General features: G+C 35.7%; 1 protein-coding gene across 1 annotated transcript; it reads right to left on the bottom strand.

Annotated features, from left to right (window-relative positions):
* Positions 1-1,088: 1,088 nt before the first annotated feature.
* On the bottom strand, positions 1,089-4,343 carry LOC134575028 (eosinophil granule major basic protein 1-like). Its single transcript, XM_063434160.1, has 5 exons — positions 4,253-4,343; positions 3,982-4,157; positions 3,345-3,479; positions 1,952-2,054; positions 1,089-1,263 (listed from the first exon to the last, which is right to left on the bottom strand). Exons 1-5 carry the CDS (start codon positions 4,308-4,310, stop codon positions 1,205-1,207), a joined length of 531 nt encoding a protein of 176 aa, XP_063290230.1. The 5' UTR covers positions 4,311-4,343; the 3' UTR covers positions 1,089-1,204.
* Positions 4,344-9,456: the final 5,113 nt, after the last annotated feature.

Here is a 9,456-nt window from a genome sequence, read left to right as displayed (position 1 = left end):
CAGTAAAGGAGTTTAAGCATGCGTGGGATAGGCATAAGGCTATCCTAACTATAAGATAAGGCCAGGGACTAATGAAAGTATTTAGAAAATTGGGCAGACTAGATGGGCCGAATGGTTCTTATCTGCTGTCACATTCTATGTTTCTATGTTTCTATGTGTATTTGACAGTTTTATTTGACTCTCAGAAATGAAGTGCACTGCAGGCCGCAAATGTACTATTTAGCAGCAAAAAAATTAGAATTTTTAAAACTGCGCTGTAAGCACAGTATTTGACGGTTCTATTTGACTCTCAGAAATGAAAAGGCACTGAGGTAAGATGATCCCACACCACTCACCCAACACATAACCGCACCCACACCCGCATACACAACCAATCACAAGCATCCATACCCACACTCATACATGTGCCTTTGTATGCTTAGCATTGTGTTAACTCCCCAGGCCCTGAACAGGGGTTTTTGTATTTTTATTTTATTTTTCAAGTTGGGTGGAGGAGAACAGGATAGAAAAGGTTATGCTAACCAAAACCAGTGTTTATTAAAATTATTTTTTTTTTGGTTGGAGTAACCCCATTTACTTGCTTACACTGAATTGTCCTACCGAAAAGTAAATTGTACTGTACTTTTAGGTCAAAGAAACTTGCTGTTTTTCCAACTTGCCTAATTCACCCAAATTTTTACAATTCAACACTATAGTGATCATTTAAGGTAAAAAGGGAAAAAAGGATTAATGTGTGCCTGTCTTCAAGATGTTATGAACTGTAAAATATAGAATTCCTTGCCAAGAGTGGTTCCTACGTAACTGGGTACTATACTGTATCTTCAGTCATTGCAGCAGTATGTACAGCAATGTACTTCTCACTGTAGTGAGGTTCCTCGTTATAAAAGGTGCTACAGTTCCATCACATTTTAGAGAGGTAATAGTAATGGTTAATTTCTTTATGCCAAAGTGAAACAAAGTAAGCTATTGAGACATTAACACATGTAAGAATTCAAGCTCCCTTACAAAGTTTTAGATTTTATATTACTATCAACAGGAAATTAAAATACTCAACATTATACAACACATACAAAGACACACAAAGCACATTATACACATTTTGCTTCAAACTTTATTGAAAATATGTTTACAAATGCATATTAAGCTGGGTCTGGAATGCCCATAAAGAGTGAAAGGTGTTGCAGGTTGCAGGTTAACCAAATTGCTAGTAGGTGCAAACAAATGGAAAACGTATCCCACAATGGAAAGTGTGCCATTGTCCAGCTATAAAAAAAGAAAAAAAAAGAAAATATTAGAAGGGGTTTTGCAGTATCTATTAGAGCATATTATATTGTAGCATGTAGAAATTTTCTTAATTTGTGCTTTAACTTATAAAAAAACATATCACCAGAGCTAGGTGGTTAGAAGATCCATACATGTGTACCCTTCACCTGGTATTCTCTGTAATCTATGACAGACAGTGTTATCCTACTTGGGAATTATTTTGGGGAGACACAATGATTACAATGATTGCTGTGTGAGACACAATGATTACAAATCACTTTTAAAGTGAACATGTCGTCCACAAATGTGTGAATAACAAGGTCAACTCATATTTCATTAACAGAGACCAAACTGATCACTGTATGAGTGCAGAAAAATGATACACGTTTTCAGATTCAGGCCATTTTATTATAAACAGTGTTTGGTAGCTGAGTGTATGACATCCACGACAGTAATTACTCAATCGACAGAGACGACCTCTATTTTTACAGAAAATTTATACAGAGGCCCTAGTTAAGGTTGCATTCAATTGATTCCACAAGAACCAAATTGCACGCAGCAGGTAGCAGCAGATACTTGTGTCTGTATACTTATACTGTTATAGTAATAGGACCGAAGAATTTAAAGTTCAGTGTTTTTATACTAATAGCTAAAAACTAAAGCAAGGCCAAGACCTTTTTTCACTTACTGTGAATATTGAGGGCAGCGCACCTACTAATACTGGAAGATAGCCCACATCCCCAGTTGGTGTAGTCCAGTCGAGTGCCATCTACATTTCTGAATGGAGAATTCTGAAAAGAATTGCAAAAAAAAAAATTATACAACCTGCACACCTAAAAATTGTTCTTTTCTAAAATGTATTCACAGTTAATGGCCTAAAAGGGCAAAAATACATTTGAGAACATCCAGTACTATATAGAGACATAGTCTCTACAATGTCGACTAGTGTGTGTATGTGTGTAATTCAGTGTGAGTGTGTGTGTAAATAAGTTTGATATTTAGTGTGACTGTTTGTAAATTAGTGAGTGTGTATGTGTGTTATTTACTGTGTGTCAATGTGGGTAATTTAGCATAAAAGTGTATGTGAATAAGTGTGATAACAATTTAGTGTGAGTGTGTATGTGTGTAATTTAGCGTAAAAGTGTATGCAAATAAGTGTGATAACAATTTAGTGAGATTGTGTGTAAATTATTGTGTGTGTATGTGTGTGTTATTTACTGTGCGTCAGTGTGTGTAATTTAGCGTAAAAGTGTATGTAAATAAGCGTGCCTCTGTCGTAGTGTGAGCGTGTGGTAAGTTAATTGTTTAAGGCGATTGAGCATATGTATATAAAAATCTGTAAAAGGTGTTTGTAAGTGCTGGTCTGATAAATTATATGATAGGCTAATAGACTTGGCTGGTGAGCTATATGCCGATTCCAGGTCTCTGGGAATATGACAACTGCTATGAAAATGTTGATTTTTTTTTTTTTTGGACTAGTTTGATAAATACACAGCTATAACATATATTGACCTGAGCAATATAGTAAAATTAATTTGAATTAAATCAATATTTGAACCAAATTAGAGCAGTCCAATTGGTGCAAATCTGGTAGTTTTGTAGGAGTGAGAAGAGCATGTACAGTAAGGGAAAAACGTTTTTGATCCCCTGTTGATTTTAAACGTTTGCCCACTGACAAAGAAATGATCAGTCTAAAATTTTAATGGTAGGTGTATTTTAACAGTAAGAGACAGAATAACTTTTGACATGCGTTTTTCTGGATTTTTTTTTGTTATTCTGTCTCTCACCGTTAAAATATACCTACCATTAAAATTATAGACTGATCATTTCTTTGTCAGTGGGCAAACGTTCAAAATCAGCAGGGGATCAAATACTTTTTTCCCTCACTGTACATAAAAACTGTGCAACAATTGCAAGAAATGGATTGCAACAAGTACAAGTCAGTATTTTTGCACAGGACAAACAGTATTAATTCTAATAATCTCCAATAGTATTTGAAACAATCAGTTACACAGAAAAAAAATGTTCTCATGCTGAAATAATTTTTTAATATGTTAAAGATGGAATAAAATTATACTTACTCCTCCATAGTTCCTCACACCAATCCAGACCAATGTTACACTTCTGTTTGCTCTCCTCACCAGATTCGAAACACATCTGTTGGTCCTTGCGCTGTGAATTGAACAGAGATTCCCACCATACCGTCTACAGATTCCCTATGGAACACAATGTAGATAGAGATATACCCAGGATTAGAATTTATTGGATTGAGCAAGAATAGTGACACATTATATCCAAAGATGCAACGTACAACTTTATTTTTTTAAGCATTCAAACAAATAAAATACAAATAAACTCCCGTTATATGGTATATCTAAAGTTAATGAATGAGTGCATCAAGGATATAATCATGCCCTATTACTTAATTGCGGTTATGTACCCTTAAACGGCAGACATCAATTGAATTAATCTCAATAGTTATTTGCTGCGTACAAATGTTTATAAATGATATAGCAATAATGATTTGTTTTATGATCCAGGCATCATCAGAAGCTCTACAAAGCTAAGTCATATTTGCGATACATGTCTATGATTATAGTTGAAAGTAGCTCATCCTCGGCCAATCACAGGCAACAGGCATATATATTTATAGATGCAACTAAAAAAGCAATCCACTGAAAATGTGTGAAATCAACACAAACAAATGAAAACACCAACCTGAGCAGCACTAAAGGTAAGATGACTGTTATAAAATTTGTAGGATTTACATTTATCACCAATTGTGATTTTATCAGAAGGCAGAGAATCCTCCAGATGGTCTTCAGATGTGTCATCATTTAGAGGGAAGGGTTCTATATTATTTTGGATTTCATAGTCTTCCTGAACATTATCCCCTGAAGGCAAATTTTAAGTCAATAAACAGCAAAGTAATACATTAATAAAACATTTACCATTACAAATATAACCTCAGTTTGTTTTTTTAACTTACCAGACTCCTGAGTGTAGATAGACCCCACCAAACACAGCAACAACATAAATGTAAACATCTTAAACAGAAAAATAAATAAACGGTTACAACAATAAATTATATATATATTTTTTCTGTTATATTCAGTAATAATAATATTCTGACCTTCTCAGCAGCTTCTTGGTCTTTTTGTTGTTATTTTCTCGTAATCACAGATGTCTATCCTTTTCAGCATAAAATGAGTCCTCTTATACAGTAATTATGGGAAGTTGTGGTTTAAGTATCAAAAAAATTGAAGTATGGTGATGAAAGACTCACCATCTATATATCTGTGTTTACACTTCTACATAACAAAAAAAAAAAGAATCTGGTGAAAGAGGTAGATAATGACATTAAATGATATGTTAGCTGTATCATTATTTCTTAAAAGGAACACTGTAGAGTTACTAATGCTAACATGTTTCTAATGATATTGTGTTCTCTTCCATCTGTAGATTCAGGGCCCTCTAATTGATATTAAAAATAGGAAAAAAAAAGTTTTTACTTACTTTTTTCCGAACTCCAAGACTCACTCAGTGCCGAAGCACACCTCCAGTGACATCATTCTGCAGGCGTTGCTTCTTCGTCTACTCTTCTATAGTGATGTACCGAACTGTTCGCTGGCGAATAGTTCCCCGCGAACATAGCGTTCGCCTATTCGTCATCATTGAGTAAACTTTGACCCTGTGCCTCACGGTCAGCAGACACATTCCAGAAAATTAGCAGCAGACCCTCCCTTCCAGACCACCCCACCTCCTGTACAGCATCCATTTTAGATTAATTCTGAAGCTGCATTCTTAGATAGAGGAGGGAAAGTGGAGCTGCTGCACATTTGATAGTGATAGCTAGGATATCTAGGCTAGGGTAGCTAGGCTAGGGTATTCAGTGTCCACTACAGTCCTGAAGGACTCATCTGATCTCTGCTGTAAGGACAGCACCCCAAAAAACCCTTTTTAGGGCTAGAACATCAGTCTGCTTTTTTTATTTTATTTTTCTGTGTAATGTAATTGCAGTTGCCTGCCTGCCAGCTTCTGTGTCAGGCTCACAGTGGATACTGTGCCCACTTGCCCAGTGCCACCACTCATATCTGGTGTCACAATAGCTTAAGCTTGCATTTAAAAACAAATTTTATTGTTCACTGAAATAGATTGAATAGCAGTTAGTTGTCTGCCAGCTTCTGTGTCAGGCTCACAGTGGATACTGTGCCCACTTGCTCAGTGCCACCACTCATATCTGGTGTCACAATAGCTTAAGCTTGCATTTAAACTGTAACACGGTCATCGACAGTAAAAGTTTCCATCATCCCTCATGGCTCGAGAATGTCCCTAAGGGACAAATGACAAGAATAAGAAGGAACTGTTCGGATCTGAAAGTGTTTGAAGAACAATCAAAGATAATAAAAAAAACTAGATATTTGAATAAGGGTTATGATCGTGAAAAAAAAATGAAAGAGATGAAATGATAGTTAAAAAATGCAATAGATCTGAACTCTTTATAGAAAATAAAAATAAAGAGCCAGTTAAGCAAAATAAATTTGAATATGCCTTTGTAACTCAATATAATGTTTATGCTAAAAAGATTGAGAAGGTACTCAAAAAAAAACTGGCACATCCTCAAATAGACGATATTTTAGGCAAAATTATCCCCGACCATCCAATTATTATTTACAAGAAAGCAGATAATCTTAAAAGTAAATTAGCTCATAAATGTTACTCCCAGAAAGTAAGAATAAAAACAGGAATAAAAGAATGATAACATCAAGCATAACCAAAGGTGGGGGATTTTATAGTTGTGGTCATTGCTCAACATGTGTACATCAAAAAAGTACTACGTAGGCTTTTATTGGTACTTATATTTAAAATTAAGAAGTTTATACAATGCTCCTCTTCACATGTGGACTACCTGTTGCAATGCAGACGTGGGGCTCAATACGTCGTCAGAACAACACATAGGCTGCATTTTAATAACATACGGAAAAAGAAAACTGATCGCAGTGTCCCTAGACACTGTAATACATGTCCAGTTTAACAATGGCAGAATTTTGTAGAAATAGGGATAGACCAGGTGGAAACAAATTGGAGAGGAGGTAATAGATCATTGGAGCTTGCTAAAAAAAGAAGCACAATGGATCTTTAATCGTAAAACTCTCCAGTCAGGGTTAAACATAGATATTGATTTGGCTGGTCTAATCTAATTATTTCCCTCTTGTCTGGTTTCTGTTTCTTATTGGTTTTTGCTTTTTGTTATTTTTCATTGTATTTTATGTTTTGTTTAGATGCTTCAAAAATAATAATGGGGATTATCCACATAGTCACATATGGATGGATGCAACCTAGCATCTTGGGGACATGCCATTACACTATATACAGTTTTTGTTTTTCCTGTGATATTAGATTGGGATATGTTATATTATTCTTATTATTATCGACATTTATATAGTGCCAACAGATTCCGTAGCGCTTTACAATATTATGAGAGGGGGGATTTAACTATAAGTAGGACAATTACAAGAAAACTTACAGGAATGATAGGTTGAAGAGGACACTGCTCAAACAAGCTTACAGTCTATAGAGGTGTGGTGTAAAACACAATAGAACACTAAATAGCTATCAAATAAGGTGGGAGTAAAGCAGAGCTGGAGGAGAGAGTAGAGTGCTGCCCTTTAGGAGAGAGCATGTATGTAAGGTAGAGGTTACTCTGGGAGGCCATACGCTTTCCTAAAGAGATGGGTTTTGTAGCGGAGTAGAAGTATAAACCGCAATATCTCTGCTGGTAGACGTAGTCAGCATACAAGTAAAGGGTAGCGTAGCAATTCCAATCCCATTCCCCAACAACTGGAGGAAATACAGTTTTGGGAGTAAACTGAACTTTTATTGAACCACAGCCGGCTTTATACAAATCCCCATGCGAGGGGTTTCCATAATGACATTCCAGGGTTTTTTCCCTTGGTGGACCTTGTGGAAAACTGGGAGTACACTAACATTTCCCAGGATCCTTTTCTGTACTGGAGAGATAATTGCGCAAGAGCAATCTTTTAATTAAATTATCTCTCAGTACAGAACATTACACAATATTTTAAAAACATAATAATTCGTATAATATTTATCAGAACTCCACGAAAGACAATTCACTGAATAGCTGGGATCTGAGCGCGCAATCCGTCGAAATACCACTCAGATCCATTCGGTAGAATAGAAAAGCTATTCGAGTGACGTTTTGGACCGGTCAGCCACGAGGTGAAGTCCCAAAACAGTTCCAGGCAATTGCAGGCTTTGACCAGTCTTCTTTTGGGAGTTCATACGAATGAACAGACGAACATATTATTAATGTAGAACATATAATTAATGTAGTCTTTTCACAATGAAGTGGTTAGTTTTGCCACAGGTTTTAAGGCACTTCTTAAAGGATTGAAGACTAGGGGAGAGTCTGATAGTGGTAGGCACGCTATTCCATAGTAAGGGAGCCGCCCGCGAGAAGTCCTGCATGCGTGAGTTGGCCGTACAGGTGCGAACAACGGACAGGAGAAGGTCACGGGCAGAGCGGAAAGACCGAGAAGGGGCAATTGGAGAGGAGGTAATGGCTAATTCAGTTGTATTTCTACAAATTATTACATTTATTGTCTGGAGCTTATTTTTCTTGTACTTTGTATTAGTGTTTGTTTGTCTTATTTTTAGTGGTGGTGTGAGGTTCACCACACAAGCTCCTGGTCTATTTTGTACTCCTTTTATAGTGACCTATTTCTTGTTTTGCACAATGTAAATTAGTAACTGTTGAGGCAGTATCTGCCCTTTATTCTCCTCTGTAAATGGATAAATGAATAAAACCGTTTGTTTGTTTTATTTAATTCATATTCTTAGTAATATGCAAAACTGTAAAAAGTGAGTTCTATAATCAGCCAGCAAATAACCCTTTATACATGTTAGTGCATTTCTCTTTTGAGACATTTTTTAAGGATATAAATTGTTTAAATTATTTGATTAAATTGGTCCCAAACCCCACCTCCTTGCTGTTTAATGAATAAACTCTGCATTATTGAGAAAACCTAATTATATTGGTTAATGTGTTTTTACAAATTAGGAAATTGTTGTAACCTCAACCTTATCTTTGAGGTAACAGAATAACACTGATAATATTGATTCTGATCAACTTTGCCCAAGTTCCTCTTTGTACAATGCAACATCTTATCTTACCAGTGAGTTAACAGAGAGTGGTTGAATCATGTTTTATATATCCTGAATTTACCTTTCTAATACCAGCTGAAACTAAAAGTATTGTATTAGTTAAGGCAAAATTACACGTTGTCAAACCAGTTTATTAAAATGATGTATTTAATTCAAATGTGATAAATTGTATTTGGTTAGGAAAAACATTAAAACGTTACTTCAACGATTAGAAGAGGTCATGGTACCTGGATTCTGTATGTGCAGCGTTTTTATATGAAATGCTGAACACATAGCATTTAACCCCTTTACTGCCGGAGGTGTAACTACCCCACTAGCAAGTGTCATTGGGACGTCAAGCGTTTCGGACTGGACGACCTAGGTTCTGTTCAATATTTGAATGTTATTCATTAGCTAAGAGTGATATTCCAAGCAAATGAACAGTGAAGGTGATTAGTGTCTAGCTTCTGCAGCTCTGCAGAAGTTGGATGTCAACCCAGCCAGCTTACCTGCACCCTGTGTGATGCAGGTAAGAGCACAAACCATTGCAATGCCTGGCATCATAACTACTAGAGCTGACGGCAGCAGATATGATGCTTGGAGTAACGTTTTAAAAGCTTTATTAAGTCTCCTAATACTAAAATAAAAAGGATCCTAAAATTAAGAAAATCAAAACTCCTAATAATAGATACATATGCTTTAGTTCACTACAATGCTAACATTCAGGATGTTTATTCCTAGTTAAATTCTATGCTAAACAATACACCCCCCCCCCCCAAAAAAAAATGTTTCATATTCTAATTCCTTTTCATGATACTTAAATAGTATGTGTCATAATTGTGAGGAATTTGAAGTGCATTTAATACGAAATTCAACATTAGGGTCAAAATACCTAAACTGTAAACATTCTATCCTGGTATGATACATTTGAAATTCACTTTTTTTAATTTACTATGAATTCCTGACAATTCCCAATTTAGTAAATAACTCTGCATGCGTGCATGAATAATATTTTTTTAATTTTAT

The sequence above is a fragment of the Pelobates fuscus genome, chromosome 10 (assembly GCF_036172605.1).
Source record: "Pelobates fuscus isolate aPelFus1 chromosome 10, aPelFus1.pri, whole genome shotgun sequence".
NCBI classification, from domain to species: Eukaryota; Metazoa; Chordata; class Amphibia; order Anura; family Pelobatidae; genus Pelobates; species Pelobates fuscus.
The sequence above is the reverse complement of the archived record's forward strand: the minus strand, read 5'-3'. Positions and strand labels throughout refer to the sequence as shown.

Bases quoted from the DNA above. Each gene is read 5' to 3' on its own strand.
- LOC134575028 (XM_063434160.1), bottom strand. From the start codon at position 4,310: ATGTTTACATTTATGTTGTTGCTGTGTTTGGTGGGGTCTATCTACACT. The intron at 4,158-4,252 runs GTAAGTTAAAAA...ATTTGCCTTCAG, and splicing joins TATCTACACTCAGGAGTCTG to GGGATAATGTTCAGGAAGAC. The intron at 2,055-3,344 runs GTAAGTATAATT...AATTCTTTTCAG, and splicing joins GTGTGAGGAACTATGGAGGA to AATTCTCCATTCAGAAATGT.